This window comes from Hyperolius riggenbachi, chromosome 10 (assembly GCF_040937935.1).
Source record: "Hyperolius riggenbachi isolate aHypRig1 chromosome 10, aHypRig1.pri, whole genome shotgun sequence".
NCBI classification, from domain to species: domain Eukaryota; kingdom Metazoa; phylum Chordata; class Amphibia; order Anura; family Hyperoliidae; genus Hyperolius; species Hyperolius riggenbachi.
The window spans coordinates 9,231,788-9,249,501 of NC_090655.1; the positions used below are offsets into that span (position 1 = coordinate 9,231,788).

General features: G+C 46.5%; 1 protein-coding gene across 2 annotated transcripts in view; it reads right to left on the reverse strand.

Annotated features, from left to right (window-relative positions):
* PYROXD2 (pyridine nucleotide-disulphide oxidoreductase domain 2) overlaps positions 1–17,714 on the reverse strand; it is a 150,092-nt gene that overhangs the window by 54,655 nt on the left and 77,723 nt on the right. For both annotated transcript variants that reach the window (XM_068255352.1, XM_068255353.1), the window contains exon 13: positions 4,308–4,462. In XM_068255352.1, the coding sequence (XP_068111453.1) occupies positions 4,308–4,462 (155 nt within the window). The remainder of the gene's footprint in view (positions 1–4,307; positions 4,463–17,714) is intronic.

Sequence of the window (17,714 nt, forward strand, 5' to 3'; positions counted from 1 at the left end):
AGCACATACAGCGCTGGCCCTGGGGAGCAGGTGCCCAGCAGATACAGAGCTGGCCCTATGGAGCAGGTTCCCAGCACATACAGAGCTGGCCCTGTGAAGCAGGTGCCCAGCACATACAGACATGAACTATCTCCTAGCGATAGAGATAGTTCTCAGGGTTGGGAAGGCCAAGTCGGCAACTCACAGACAAACAAAGTACAGGATCAGAAGACAGAAGCAGTGTAGTCAGACAGGCAGAAAGTCATAACAGATAATCACAATCAAACTAGTACTTTAGACTATCAACAGAATCTAGCTAAGTGTAGGATTACAGCTCCAGCTGGTCCCGACACACTTTCGGATCTGACTAATGCTGGGAATACACATTTCATTTTTGCCTTCGTTTTAGCCTTCGATTCGTTCAGTAAACGAATCGAGTGTTGAAAACGTATGTGAAAATAGTCATAATCTCATTATAGTTTCGATTAATAGACCCCAAAAACGAACGACTAGTGATCGAACATGTTTGATATTATCTCTCTTTATCCATCTAATCGAGCCATTGGTAGGCTTGATGGCTGTTCAGATCGATTATATATTCGTTTATGTTAGTCCGTCCCTGTAAAAAGGGATTTTCGTTTCGTTTCTTTGCAGCCTTCGATCATTGGAAAAACAAAACCATCAGAATCGAAAAAAAAAAAACGAAACCGTGGGTGGTGATATTAACCGTACGTTCGATTATTTCGGGAACGAAAAGGACAAAAGGCACAATCGAAACGAAGGCTAAAACGAAACGTGTATTCCCAGCATAAGGGTCGTCAGCGTGCTACCACGAAGTGATTGCAACGACAGGCAACCAGCAACTGACTAAGCAGCAGAATATATAGTTGCTGGACTCTGCTGCCCCGCCCGAACCATTCAGCCAATCATGAGTCCTGCAGGAATCAGCTGACCTTCCTGATCAGCTGACACTTCCTCTGCAGGTATAAAGGTCCTGCATTCAGGCCCGCGCGAGCATAGCTCTCCATCTGCCTAGATGCACTAACAGACCCAGCCACACCAAGCACATGCTGCTGCATGCAAACAGCCGCTTTGCTGTCAGGACATGCGGCGGCTTTTCCGCGTTCCACCACACAACCAGACGCAAGAAAACCGCCGCGTAGGACGCGGAGTCAGCCGCCTGCCTCTTGGCACACGCGGCGGCTTTTTTCCGCGTTTCCTCACACTAAGCTTGTTATCTCAACTGTCAGTTGCTGTATCTTCTTCAGAGGAGGACAATTCAAAAGGTCACTGGCCTGCTCTGTAAAATCATTTAGAATGCCGATTGTAGTGTGTAAACTGCAAATATTAGAGAATGGTGCATTGTTATATAAAACACGATATAACTGAAAATAAAAATCAGAGAATATTTTCTTTGCTACTAATGTTCTTGTAATTATCCGTACTACACAACCAATTCATTATATCATCATTTTTTAAGATGAACACGGCGGCAGAACAAACATCTGCTTTGTGTGACCGCCGAGATGAGAGAGGCAAGAAATGTGCGTTTACCACGATTCAGGCAATCCGAGGGGACTTATTACACACATCTTCTCCCATCTAGAGATTACAGAAATGATTTGTAGAGCAGTGATATTCCTCAGCACATGTTATGGCCCTGATGTACGAGCGCGAATTTTATAGACTTCAGGGCCTGTTTATTGGATTACTTTAGAATTTACTGATGTAATGGAGAAAGTTTTACCCGCATAGATTAGTCTGCCTTTTACTTCATATTACACATAAAACCACTCACTTCCTAAACTGGAATTAACTGGAAAACAACTACCGTACTTAAAGTGGATCCGAGATGAACTTTTACTCATTGCATAATTGGGTTCCTTTCCTATTGTTTATAGGGCATTCCTCAAGCCAAATACTTTCGTTTTGTTTTAATACTCTAATTCCCTATACACAAAACAAACCACGCCCACAGGTTTTCAGAGAGCCAAGGCATTTTCAGACAGTAGCAAAGGCTTATGGGAGCTCAGTCTGGACTGTAGATTTATTGCAGGACTTCAGGGCCGGCCTTTGACCTGAGCGACCGGTGCGATCGCTCAGGGCGCCGACTTCCAGGGGGCGCTCGTGCCACCTGACCTGGCCGCAACTGCAGGGCCCCGGCTGGGTCCGTCTCGCTCCGCCCCCTGGTGCGCTGCTGGGGGTGATGGGGCAAACATGCCCGTGTGGCCGCCGTGATGGTGGGGGGAGCCGCGGGGAGGGCAGCCCGACCTCTCCCTCCCTTCCTCTCCGGGCACCCTTCGTGCTCCCCCCCTCCGATCCGATGCAGACTGCTAAGGGAACAACTCACCTTCCTGGTTCCGATCGCCGGCTCCTCTCACTTGCTGCTGGTCGCCTCTTCTACATAGCCGCTGATGCACAATAAACTTCCAGGAAGTTTATTGTGCATCAGCGGCTATGTAGAAGAGGCGACCAGCAGCAAGTGAGAGGAGCCGGCGATCGGAACCAGGAAGGTGAGTTGTTCCCTTAGCAGTCTGCATCGGATCGGAGGGGGGGAGCACGGAGGGTGCCCGGAGAGGAAGGGAGGGAGAGGTTGGGCTGCCCTCCCCGCGGCTCCCCCCACCTCTATGGGGGGGGGGGGGCTACCTACCTACCTGGGGGGGGGGGGTGTTACCTACCTACCTACCTACCTACCTACCTAATCTATACTGGGGGGCAGCTACCTATCTAATCTATACTGGGGGCACCTACCTATCTAATCTACACTGGGGGCACCTACCTATCTAGCCAATACTGGGGGCACCTACCTATCTAACCTATACTGGGGGTAGCTACCTATCTAATCTATACTGGAGGCACCTACCTGTCTAGCCAATACTGGGGGAACCTACCTATCTAACCTATACTGGGGGGCAGCTACCTATCTAATCTACACTGGGGGCACCTACCTATCTAGCCAATACTGGGGGCACCTACCTATCTAACCTATACTGGGGGCAGCTACCTATCTAACCTATACTGGGGGCAGCTACCGATCTAACCTATACTGGGGGCAGCTACCTATCTAACCGATACTGGGGGCACCTACCTATCTAATCTATACTGGGGGCAGCTACCTATCTAACCTATACTGGGGGTAGCTACCTATCTAACCTATACTTGGGGCACCTACCTATCTAATATATACTGGGGGCAGCTACCTATCTAACCTATACTGGGGGCAGCTACCGATCTAACCTATACTGGGGGCAGCTACCTATCTAACCGATACTGGGGGCACCTACCTATCTAATCTATACTGGGGGCAGCTACCTATCTAACCTATACTGGGGGTAGCTACCTATCTAACCTATACTTGGGGCACCTACCTATCTAATTTATACTGGGGGCAGCTACCTATCTAACCTATACTGGGGGCACCTACCTATCTAATCTATACTGGGGGCAGCTACCTATCTATCCTATACTGGGGGTAGCTACCTAACTAATCTATACTGGGGGCAGCTACCTATCTAATCTATACTGGGGGCAGCTACCTGTCTAATCTATACTGGGGGCATCTACCTATCTAATCTATACTGGGGGCAGTTACCTATCTAATCTATACTGGGGCAGCTACCTATCTAACCAATATTGCAGGTACCTACCTATCTAACCTATACACTGGGGGCAGCTACCTATCTAACCTGTACTGGGGGCACCTACCTATCTAACCTATAGCTGGGACAAGTATACTGGCTACCTATACTGTGGGCACTCATCTGGCTAACCTATACTGGGGGGGATCTGTAGCTGGACACTTACACTAAGGGGGGGATCTGCTGCTTAAATACACTATAAGGGGATCTGCGACTGCAAGACTAGTAGCCTAAGCCCATATACACTAAGGGGGGGATCTGGTCTTGTATATGTAGGCAGATCCCCCCTTTAGTGTATATAGGCTTAGGCTACTAGTCTTGCAGTCGCAGATCCCCTTTTAGTGTATTTAGGCAGCAGATCCCCCCGCCATCCCCCCCCCCCCATTAGTGTATGTGTGTGGTGCACTCACACGCGAAGAGGATGAATGTGGGGGGGGGGGCACCAAAATCTGGTTACGCTCAGGGCGCTGTGAAACCTAAGGCCGGCCCTGCAGGACTTATATCAACTGTAACAAAGAAATTATTTTCTTTAAAGGTTTTTATGCATCTTTTAGAGCAGAGAGGAAGTTCTGAGTTCAGATCTGCTTTAATCTATTTTTATCCCCCCTCCTTCCATTTATGCCCTAGAATACAAATTCTCCTCCATGTTCAGGATGAAATATCTTTGCATCAGTACAGTAAGATAGTTACCATCATCAGCGTATTTATTCTTGTCCTCGTCATTCCACGGCCGGCCTCCAGCGAGCGTGTACGGCGTGTACTGCGTGAAGGCGGAGATGACGTGACATCCGGGCGGAGCCAGGGTGGGGTCTAGTGTTGACGGGATGCAGAGCTCAATCATAGGCCTGCAAGGAGTAAAATATTTGTATTTGTGATTTATACGTTACAGAGCACCCATCAAGCTCATGGTGAACTAAAACTCCCAGGAGTGTGTAAGGGGCTAAAAGAGACCAAAAAGCCCTCTTACTAAGAAGATATGAAAAACAGAAGTTTGCGTTCTGAAAACAGAAGGTATTTACAATTATTCAGGTTGGAGTGAGCTCTGAGATGTCTTCCACAATGCATCACTGCTGAATATGCAAATCATCCTTTGATGTCCCTGTAAGCTAGCCACACCTCCAGAACTGCTGGAATGCAATGATGTGTCAGCTTGCTAATTGTACAGAGCCATAATAATCCAACATGCATACAGACTGTTTCAAACTGGTCGGTACTCCTCATCAGTGCATGGCACGGATTAACATAGCTCTATGCAGTAGTACTTGAATCAACCAAAAAGCCCTTTTAATAAGTTTACAGAGCATGCAAAAAACGGAACCTCAACCCGGATATATCTGGAATATTACATGGAGAATTTAGCTATAAACTATCATTGTTCGCAGACGATGTGTTATTATCGTTATCTAAACCCCTGTTATCTTTGCCCATTCTGCAAAGAGAACTACAGGAATTTGGAATCTATTCAAATTATAAAATTAACGACTCAAAATCTGAGGTAATGTCTTTTCATTTAACTCCCACTGAACAGTCATTATTAAAAGAAAATTTTGCATATAAATTACAGTTAAATTCTTTAAAATATTTAGGAGTACTGATCCCCCGACAAACGAACGAGGCGGTACAGCTGAATGTTGTTCCAATGATCCAGAGAATCGGTAGAGATCTAGCTAAATGGGATGCATACCATATATCCTGGATTGGCAGGATGACTTCATTCAAAATGAATTCCCTTCCTAAACTGGTTTACCTAATGTCAGTAATGCCCATTTGGATACCACGCACTCTTTTCCAACCTTTGCAAAAGAAACTATTTCATTTCATTTGGCATCACAGGCCTCCAAGAATTGCTCGTAGCACCCTTATGCTTCAAAGGCAATTTGGGGGCTTGTCTGTGCCAAATATTTATAATTATTATATCGCTTGCCAAATCAGGCAAATGTTAGCCTGGGGTTCAAAAACACCCCATGCACCTTGGGCTCAGATGGAATTCTTGCAATTTGCACCCTGGCACCCTAGCTCTGTTTTGTTTTACAGGAATAAATCAGTACCTTTTGGCACAAAATTTTTTACTTCTATCACAGTCAACATAAAATTATGGAATTATCTTGGCAGATTCATGACTCTACTACCTAAAAACACAAGTCTTCAACCAATTTTTGGTAACCCACAGTTTCTTCCAGGTCTGCCAGAAAATTCTTTCTTAAGATGGAAAGAAAATCGGGTACTTTGGGTGGAGGACTTGCTAGATCCGTTTACAAGCCAATTATACTCTTTCGAGTCTCTCAAGGATCGTCTTCATATAGGGGATTCACACTTTTTACAATACCAACAGATAAGAAGTTTTCTCCACACAATCTCACCTTCTTTGATATTCCCTGGCAAATCAGAACTGGAGCGAATCTGGGAGATGGGCCCCACTTCTAAAGGAATTATCTCGCAACTTTATACTTGGCTTAATAACCCAACAAAGGACAAATCGGACTTTCAATTGAGTTACATGAAATACTGGGACACTAAGTGTAACACTACCACAACTCTTGAAGAGTGGTCCAAGATCTGGATGAACATAGCTAAAACTTCACTTTGCGTAACTACCAAGGAGAACATATATAAAATCTTAATGCTGTGGTATAGAACTCCAGAGCGATTACATAAATGCTATCAATCAGTATCACCATTATGCTGGCGAGAATGTGGTCATATTGGCTCAATGTTTCATTTGTACTGGGATTGTCCTAAGATACAAAAATTCTGGGATATGATAAGAGATACCATACAGTCACAGATAGAAGTGGAGATTCCTAAGGATCCCTGGATATGTGTTTTGGGCAAACCTATTCCAAAAACTAGAACACATATACAGGGATTGGTGAATCATTATTTGACCGCTGCAAGGTGCCTGATAGCATTTCATTGGAAAGACCCCAAATGCCCAACAAAGCAAGAATTTTTGGCCAGGGTTGCGAGGGTATACAAATTAGAATACCTCTCTGCTCAATTATCAGATAATACCCTAAGATTCAAAAAGATTTGGGAAAGATCCCCTCTCTATATAGGATGACCATGGTCCTATTGCTTGAAATACACCGACACTGTCTTTTAGACACTATGTTATAAATAAGGTAGAGGCTAGCCCAGACTCTTTTTTCCTCCCTTTCCCTCTTTTCCTTCTTCTCTTCAATTCTTTCTCTCTTTCTATCTATTTCTCCTTCTATTTCAGTTCTCTTTAGTTTTAGATACTAAAAATAAAAATTTTCAGGGAAGTCCCCTGGCCATGACTTTCAAATCCAGAGTAAACACTCTGGGATGAGATTATAGGAGTGACGACCATGGGTCCCTGTAATCTCTGATTTCTCAGCAATTGTTATTATACTTATACGTGTTGCCCTGGACTAAGGCCCAGTGAGATTATCACTTTAAGGTGTTAACGTATGTTTTATATTATTTTTTATATTTGGTAAATCTGCTTGTCTCCTATTATGAACCACTGTGCCTTTGGAATTGTACCAAGCTTTGACTTCTCAATAAAAATTTTAAATAAAAAAAAAAAAAAAAAAACGGAACCTCGCTGGACAAGCCTGACTCCAGGTACCCAAAAATTACTCCGACTCCACAACCCTGCTTCCAACATCCAAAACTAAAGAAAACCCAAATGAGCATATTAATTATCCCAGGCCATGAGTACTAATGGATAAAAAAAAGGTTCAAGAATGGAACCACCTTGTGGTACACCAACAGACAGCAGATGTAGAGAGGACTTAGTATTGCTGGAGTAGAAGACAGTGAAAGAGCATCCAGAAGAGTAAGCTAATATCCAAGAATGGGAGAAGCAGAGAATGATGAATAGAGGCAGAGGAAGGTCTGATGGAAAATTGACCTTCACATTTTGCAACCAGGAAGTCTTAAAGAGGAACTGTAACGACAAAACATCCCCTGGGGGGTACTCACCTCGGGTGGGGGAAGCCTCAGGATCCTAATGAGGCTTCCCACGCCGTCCTCTGTCCCACGGGGGTCTCGCTGCAGCCCTCCGTGCAGCCGTGACGTAATATTTACCTTCCCGGCTCCTGCGCAGGCGCTCTGACGGCTGTCGGCTCCGAAGTAGGCGGGAATACCCGATCGCCGTCGGGTCTGCTCTACTGCGCAGGCACAAGTTTCCGGCGCCTGCGCAGTAGAGCGGACCCGACTGAGATCGGGTATTTCCGTGTATTTCCGTGCCGAATGCAGCCACAGCGCCCCCGCTGGAGCCAGCAAAGGTAAATATTGAACTGACAGTCGGCACAGTCGCCGGCTGTTCGGAGGGCTGCAGCGAGACCCCCGTGGGACAGAGGACAGCGTGGGAAGCCTCATTAGGATCCGGAGGCTTCCCCCACCCGAGGTGAGAACCCCCCAGGGGAGGTTTTTGTTGTTACAGAGTCTCTTTAAAGGACACCCGAGGCGAAAATAAATAAATGAAATAAACGATTGTATCTATCTTCCTTCTCCTAAAAATGACTTTTGTATGGTATTCTACAGTTTTATTTGATGTTTAAATCTACTTTTTAAGTTTTAACTGTTTTATTGTTTTTTTTCACAATGACACATTCATTGAAGTATGCCAGAGCCAAAATGTATGAACTATTGACCCTTTTATCTCTTTCCTGCTCTCAGAAGCCATTTTCTGCTAGAAAAGTGTTTTATAGTTGGAATTTCTTATTAGTGAAGGTCACACTGTAGTCACTTCCTGTCTGAGTCAGGACTGAGTCAGCCACTTACATATCTGATATTTAACTCTTTCAGGCGGAGAAAGGAAAAAAAGGAACACAGCCCAGTTATCTGTGTGCTGTGTGCTAGGCACTGTACACACCCATGTCTATCTCATCATGTCACTTCGCGTATCCTTTAAGCACATTAGTAAGACCATTTCAGTTGATCGGTAGGAGTAATAGCCAGACTGGAAAGTGCTTTGAGTTGTGTTGGGCGTGAATAAGCCCTCAATGTCAGGTCGCCCTTTATCCCCGTCCACTGCTCTGCAACTGATAATTGGTACATTTTGGGAACATTTTTAAACCCAACAAAGGCAACAAATGTCCAGCTATGCTAATGCTTTGCAAATCAGGAGTTTCTATTATAGATTTTCATAGCCTGAAAATGTCAGCGAATTGCACAGCTGGAGAGAGAGAACAACGCACCTTTTTCTGCATTTTGTAAAAGAACGTCAATATTTGAGGCCACTTAGTCCTGGACTGCTGGAGGACTCCGGGGCAGAACAGGCTTCACCGCCGCAGAGAGCAGCAAATATAAAAATGCCAACGATATTGTACTGACCTTAAAGGGGCACTACAGCGGAAAACTGTAAAATTTAAAACATGTGCAAACATATACAAATAAGAAGTACATTTTTTCCAGAGTAAAATGAGCCATAAATTACTTTTCTCCTATGTTGCTGTCACTTACAGTAGGCTGTAGAAATCTGACAGAAGTGACAGGTTTTGGACTAGTCCATCTCTTTATAGGGGATTCTCAGGGATTTATTTATCTTCAAAAGCCCTTAGTGAATGGCAGTTGCTCTGTCCAATTGCCAAAAAACTGTGTAGCGAGCAGGGAAGCTTTTCGAGAATATCTTTATAAAGAATAAAAGCCTTTCTGAGAATCCCCTGTGAAGAGATGGACTAGTCAAAAATCTGTCACTTCTGTCAGATTTCTACTGCCTATTGTAAGTGACAGCATTATAGGAGAAAAGTAATTTATGGCTCATTTTACTCTGGAAAACATGTACTTTTTATTTGTATATGTTTGCACATATTTTAAATTTTACCGTTTTTCGCTGTAGTGCCCCTTTAATTGGAAGCAGGTTGGTCGCCATGCAGCATACGTATATTTCATTATAGTAATTAATGTAGTCGCTTCATAAAGTATTAATGGCCAGAGCATCTGCATTCAACATTTTAACAGTTCTGTCTGTGTAGTCTCCCAAATATGTTTCAACTTTCTGCATAAAAAAAGAAGTGTTCAAATCTCTTTTCTGTGTGTCCCAAATCTCTATTCTGTGACATCAGCAAAGCCTCTGTCTGGGAGGGCTCTCAGCCAGGGGTGTCACTTAGACCCCAGAAGATCCAGGTTGGCGTGGCCAGTGGCATAGCTAAGGAGCTGTGGGCCCCAGTGCAAGTTTTACATTGGGGCCCCCCAAGCACTCTATACATAACAATTGATAGGGCGCATTAAAACCTGCCAAGGACAAATCACATTGTCAGAGGTGCAAGTAGGGGAACAGCTTGGTAATAATTGCTACTATTCAAAGTAACTATAGAAGTGATTATTACCACCACAGGACCAAGAAAGAGCTAGAACTGCAGTTGAGGGAGGGCCAAGGGCCCCAGTGCAGTCAAGACCTCTGCAACTGATTTTGTTTTCGGGGGGGGGGGGGGGGGGGGATGGGGGGATGGGGGGATAGTTACAGAAAAACCATGACCAAGAATTGAACTTCATCCCAATCAGTAGCTGATACCCCTTTTCCCAGGAGAAATCTATTCCTTTTCTCAGACGGATCATCAGGGGGCGCTGTATGGCTGATATTGTGGTAAACTCCTCCCACAGTGTGTTGTCGGGACCATGGTGCTGACATCACACTGTGGGAGCCTTGTTGCATTGTGGGAATTAACAGCTGTTTCCAACTGCCAAAAAAGCAAGCAGCATCTCCTTCCAGTGACATCACCTGCCAGCAGTAAAATGTCGCCATGTGATAAATGTCAGAATGTAAATCAGGGAGAGGAAAGCTTTTACAATGGATAAACACTGACTAAATCATTTATACATAATTATTATTATTTTATTTTGTTCATTTCGTTATTTTCACTGGAGTTACTCTTTAAGTTACCCCCTGGGTGTGAACATTCCAGGACCCGTAAAAGTTTTCCTGGGTGGAGGGGCAGCTCATCATTTGGAGCAGGGCTGTTTCTTGGGCAGTGCGGGTAGGGCGACCGCCCTAGGCTCATACAGGCAAGTAGAAGACAGGCAGAAGACTGCGCAGGCAGAAGGATGTAACAGCTAAGGAGCTGGTGACGTGCGGTGCAGCCAATTGGAAGAAGAGTGAGTGCAATCACCTTCCTTGACTCCTCCTGGGCTGCCTGCATCTGACACCAAGTCATCATCATGTCACCACCGCGTGATGATACCTGATGTCCTGTAGCGGTACTGCAGGCTGTCACCATCGCGTGATGACACCTGATGTCCTGTAGCGGTACTGCAGGCTGTCACCACTGTGTGATGACACCTGATGTCCTGTAGCGGTACTGCAGGCTGTCACCACCGCGTGATGACACCTGATGTCCTGTAGCAGTACTGCAGGCTGTCACCACCGCGTGACGACACCTGATGTCCTGTAACGGTACTGCAGGCTGTCACCACCGTGTGATGACACCTGATGTCCTGTAGCGGTACTGCAGGCTGTCACCATCGCGTGATGACACCTGATGTCCTGTATCGGTACTGCAGGCTGTCACCACCGCGTGAGGACACCTGATGTCCTGTAGCGGTACTGCAGACTGTCACCCCCGCGTGATGACACCTGATGTCCTATAGAGGTACTGCAGGCTGTCACCACCGTGTGATGACACCTGATGTCCTGTATCGGTACTGCAGGCTGTCACCACCGCGTGAGGACACCTGATGTCCTGTAGCGGTACTGCAGACTGTCACCCCCGCGTGATGACACCTGATGTCCTATAGAGGTACTGCAGGCTGTCACCACCGTGTGATGACACCTGATGTCCTGTAGCGGTACTGCAGACTGTCACCCCCGCCTGATGACACCTGATGTCCTATAGAGGTACTGCAGGCTGTCACCACCGTGTGATGACACCTGATGTCCTGTATCGGTACTGCAGGCTGTCACCACTGCGTGAGGACACCTGATGTCCTGTAGCGGTACTGCAGACTGTCACCCCCGCGTAATGACACCTGATGTCCTATAGAGGTACAGCAGGCTGTCACCACTGCGTGATGACACCTGATGTCCTGTAGCGGTACTGCAGGCTGTCACCACTGCGTGATGACACCTGATGTCCTGTAGCAGTACTGCAGGCTGTCACCACCGCGTGATGACACCTGATGTCCTGTAGCGGTACTGCAGGCTGTCACCACCGCGTGATGACACCTGATGTCCTGTAGCGGTACTGCAGGCTGTCACCACCGCGTGATGACACCTGAAGTCCTGTATCGGTACTGCAGGCTGTCACCCCCGCGTAATGACACCTGATGTCCTATAGAGGTACAGCAGGCTGTCACCACTGCGTGATGACACCTGATGTCCTGTAGCGGTACTGCAGGCTGTCACCACTGCGTGATGACACCTGATGTCCTGTAGCAGTACTGCAGGCTGTCACCACCGCGTGATGACACCTGATGTCCTGTAGCGGTACTGCAGGCTGTCACCACCGCGTGATGACACCTGATGTCCTGTAGCGGTACTGCAGGCTGTCACCACCGCGTGATGACACCTGAAGTCCTGTATCGGTACTGCAGGCTGTCACCACCGCGTGAGGACACCTGATGTCCTGTAGCGGTACTGCAGGCTGTCACCACCGCGTGAGGACACCTGATGTCCTGTAGCGGTACTGCAGGTTGTCACCACCGCGTGATGACACCTGATGTCCTGTAGCGGTACTGCAGGCTGTCACCACCGCGTGATGACACCTGATGTCCTGTAGCAGTACTGCAGGCTGTCACCGCCGCGTGATGACACCTGATGTCCTGTAGCGGTACTGCAGGCTGTCACCACCGCGTGATGACACCTGATGTCCTGTAGCCGTACTGCAGGCTGTCACCACCGCGTGACGACACCTGATGTCCTGTAACGGTACTGCAGGCTGTCACCACCGCGTGACGACACCTGATGTCCTGTATCGGTACTGCAGGCTGTCACCACTGCGTGATGACACCTGATGTCCTGTAGCGGTACTGCAGGCTGTCACCACTGCGTGATGACACCTGATGTCCTGTAGCAGTACTGCAGGCTGTCACCACCGCGTGATGACACCTGATGTCCTGTAGCGGTACTGCAGGCTGTCACCACCGCGTGATGACACCTGATGTCCTGTAGCGGTACTGCAGGCTGTCACCACCGCGTGACGACACCTGATGTCCTGTATCGGTACTGCAGGCTGTCACCACCGCGTGAGGACACCTGATGTCCTGTAGCGGTACTGCAGGTTGTCACCACAGCGTGATGACACCTGATGTCCTGTAGCGGTACTGCAGGCTGTCACCACTGCGTGATGACACCTGATGTCCTGTAGCGGTACTGCAGGCTGTCACCACCGCGTGATGACACCTGATGTCCTGTAGCGGTACTGCAGGCTGTCACCACCGCGTGATGACACCTGATGTCCTGTATCGGTACTGCAGGCTGTCACCACCGCGTGATGACACCTGATGTCCTGTATCGGTACTGCATGCTGTCACCACCGCGTGAGGAGACCTGATGTCCTGTAGCGGTACTGCAGGCTGTCACCACCGCGTGATGACACCTGATGTCATGTAGCGGTACTGCAGGCTGTCAGTGCGCGGCGCCCATGGAGGAGTCGGCTTTCCGGGCTCTCTTCGCCTGTGTGCTTTCCTGGTCCCTGCTTCCCCCTGGATCAGCGGCTGGTCACTAGTTAGTAGGCAGATCTACTTGTGGCCTGTGGCTGTGTTACTGTCCCTAAAGAGTAAGGGTTCGTGAGTCCACAGGGGTTGGGGGGAAGGGGGCACAATTTTTACACCCTCGCCCTGGGTGCAATTTAGCCTAGAAACTGCCCTGATTTGGAGTTAAGCCCCTTGACTTTATCCCATCCCCTCGTTTCTCTGTAGCTGATCTTGCGAGTATTTTAGGAACTTTTTTTTTTATCCAAATTCGGTAGAAAGAGAACAAACATCCAGCTATGTTAATGTTCTGCAAATGAAGAGTTTTGGGTTATAAAATGTCATAGTCTGAAAATGTCAGCGAGTGGCACAGCTGGGGAGAGAACAACAGACACTTTTCTCAATTTTTGTAAAAGTACATGAATATTTTAGACCACTTAGTCCTGGACTCCTGGAGGAAACCTGCACAAAGCAAGCTTTTACTGCTGGAACAAACCGTAAATAAAAAAATACCAAAGATATTTTACTAAGCTTTTAATTGGAAAGTCCTCGGTCAGCAGGCTGCATGAAGATTGGTCATTATAGTTATTAAAATACACACTTTATAAAGTATAAATCACCACAAGCATCCGCAATAAGCATTTTAACATTTGCGATAAAATAAATCTGTAGCAGTGCCTGGCTGCCTGCTACCTCCACCCAAAAATAAAAGAAGACTCTGGATAAAGCGTACCGTTACTGCACAAACATGTGAGATGTAATAAAATGCTGTAGGTACTTTCTCCACGACAACCATTCCTGCAATCTTACATCATAATTGAGCACTGAGCAGCATATACCCCCAATCAACCTAATTGGGCAACATGTAAATAATATGAGCTATTCTGGCAAAGTAACCAACTTAGGCAGAATGTTCCCCTCCTAACAACATCACTTGTGCCTGAGTACCTGCGGCATGCGTTGGTTAGCGTAGGGACCAGTTCTAAGGAAGAGACCTTGACCTTGACCAATAACAGGCAAGGGTCAGTCCAGGCAGCAGGCAGAAGAATATCCAGTAAACAGGCAAGGGTCAGTCCCGGCAGCAGACAAGAGAGTATCCAGTAAACAGGCAAGGGTCAGTCCCGGCAGCAGACAAGAGAGTATCCAGTAAACAGGCAAGGGTCAGTCCCGGCAGCAGACAAGAGAGTATCCAGTAAACAGGCAAGGGTCAGTCCCGGCAGCAGGCAGAGAGTCTCCAGTAAACAGGAAAGGGCCATTCCAGGCAGCAGACAAGAGAGTATCCAGTAAACAGGCAAGGGTCAGTCCCGGCAGCAGGCAGAGAGTATCCAGTAAACAGGAAAGGGCCATCCCAGGCAGCAGACAAGAGAGTATCCAGTAAACAGGCAAGGGTCAGTCCCGGCAGCAGACAAGAGAGTATCCAGTAAACAGGCAAGGGCCATTCCAGGCAGCAGACATTAGAGTATCCAGTAAACAGGCAAGGGTCAGTCCAGGCAGCAGACAAGAGAGTATCCAGTAAACAGGCAAGGGTCAGTCCTGGCAGCAGGCAAGGGATAGCCAGGAAGCAAGCAAGGGTTAATAACAGCAGACAGGAATAGTCAAATACAAGGCAAGGTCAAATCCAGCAATCAGTAATCAAAGAGTGCACACCCAGCAACTAGCCAAAGGTATGCTTATCACGGGCGATGACTGGGAGCACTCTGCAGGTTTAAATATAATACAGATTCCAATCAGTGGCTGGCCACACTCTGCACAACCAATCACACAACAAGGCCATGCCTAGGTGTCAGCTGAAGAATCACCTGACATCGATGTGGACTGGAGTCAGCTGACTATTGCGTCATCAGTGGGGAACAAGCGCCGAGACCCGGAAGCGGTGGCTTCCAATCGGGTCTCGGCGTAATCCAGACCACCCACAGGTATATTCCTTATAGTTACAACTGCTAGGAATCCTGCAATAAATCTGCAGTGTGTCTACTTCCTGCTTTTATGGAAGCCAACATAGGGCTAACATCCTGTGTTTACAAATTAGCTGCTCTGCCGAGGCAGCCAGCTGGCACAGTTGAGAGACCTAACTTGTGATTAGATGCAGATAAGGGGGGAAATAGACAGGCTAAACACTCCAAATACATACAGGGTGCATTTCTCTGTGTTTTTCTTCTGTCATATGCAAGAGTTCAGGTCCATTTTAATTGTTAGACTATGTCTGACATTCTGAATGCTGCCAGCCCCAGCCCTGCCCTGCCCCTGCGCTTTGTCATATAAATATTACAATACTATACGGGCAGCGGACAAGGGTGGGGGGATTGTGATACAGGACACAGAAGCATATAAAGCTGAAGCGTATAGACTGTTGAACGACCCAGAGACATACCGCGTCTTGGGCCATGATCCAACGGTCGACTTCGCAAAGCAACTGAAAGTAATACTGGATGAGGGATTGAGTTGTGGAATCCTGACCATGAAGGAATACGATTTTTTAAGCATAAAATTCCCACGTAGACCATTGTTTTACCATCTGCCAAAAATTCATAAGGGTCTGGATAATCCCCCTGGTAGACCTATAGTATCTGGAGTGGACTCGCTGACAGCGAACCTCTCCAGATACGTAGACATGTTCTTACAAAGATCAGTGAAGGACACATGAGCTTATATTGCAGATACTAAGCAGGTTATTAACACCTTGGATGGTCTACAGTGGGAGGAGGGATGGATTATGTGTACATTAGATGTGGCGTCCTTATATACCATAATTGACCATGAAAGAGGATTGGGGGCGGTTAGCTTTTATCTGGATAAGGATGAGACCTTGGATATAATCCAAAAGGAGTATATTTTGAAATTGATTCAATTTATATTACAACATAACTACTTCCAGTTTGATGAGAATTGGTATCTGCAGGTCGGTGGAACGGCGATGGGGACCAGGTTCGCACCCGCTTATGCAAATTTATTCATGTCACGATGGGAGGAGAGTTATGTTTATGGAGAACATGGCTCGGGTGCGGACTTGGTCCTATGGCGCCGTTTCATCGACGATGTGTTGATGATATGGAAGGGTGATGCCCCGTCACTGCACAGATTAATTGAAAGCATTAACAGGAATGATAGGAAGATATCATTCACTGTGGAAATTAGTGTACTCACTGTAAGCTTCCTGGACCTGGAATTATATGTGGAAAATGGAACCTTGAAGACTAGAACATTCCACAAACCGGTTGATGTTAATAGTTATATTCTATACACCAGTTGCCATCTACCACGGTGGTTAAACAATATCCCCAAGGGACAATTTACGAGACTCCGCCGGAATTGTACTAATATAGCAGATTATGACGAGAGGCGGAACAACTCGTGAACAGTCTCTTAGAAAAGGGATATCCAGAGGAACATGTTGGTAAATCTAGGGTAGCAATCAGACAGAAGGAGAGAGATAGTTTACTGGGTCCAAGATTGGAACAAAAATGGGAACATAATGATTTTAGTGTTGTCCTACAATATACGTCCCAATCAAAGAAACTTACAAATATAATACGTAAACATTGGGACGTGCTGAAGGAAGATAAGATTATAGGTGACAAATTACCGTGTGTCCCTAAGGTGGTCTTTAAAAAGGCACCTAATTTAGGGCTCTCCATTGCAACAGCGGCAAATGAGAATAAGGGTACCAATGGCAAGGTAGGGAGGGGAATAGCAGGGTTCACCAGGTGTGGGATATGCCTGAATTGCAGGAGGACTAGCAATCCGGGCAGAATAATAGAGATTGAAGCACTGGATGCAGCGAAATACAGAATTAAGGACCCCATAACATGTACTACAAGGGGTGTCATCTACTGCATCCAGTGCCCCTGTCAGAAGAGATACATCGGGAGAACAAAGAGGTCTCTCCAAAGCAGGGTGGGGGAACATTTTAATAATATAAAGAAGAAGTGTGTGGGACACCCATTGTCTAAACATTATAAGGAGGAGCATGGGGGGAATATAAGGGGGACGATATTTTTCAATCTTGAAGTCATTAAACATTGTGGGGGGGGGGGGGATTACATAAAGAAAATGTCACGTAGTGAATCCAAGTGGATTTTTCAGTTGAACACCATCATCCCCAAGGGTTTAAATAGCGAAATGGAGATGTTCGCTTTTTTCTGAATGAAATTAGAGATTAATATAGAGAACGGGACTGTAAAATCTGGGTCCTGTGGCTTGTAGTGTGACATCATGAGGGTTATGGAGACCGATTGCCCCTCTCCCCAAGGTTATGGATATTGGGGTTGAAATCATTATCTGCTAATACTGTGGGGAATATCTATTTGTGAGTGGATAATGGGAGTATGGATATGTGTATGTTTGAAGGTATGATAGGGCTCAATGCGAACATTCAATTTGTAATTTTTTATTTTTATTTTAATTTTTAACTTGTGCCTCTACTTTTTTGTATTAATTGTCCTTATATGGATTCCCAATAGATAGATCGAGTGGATATTGGGAAAACTGGGATATTATGAA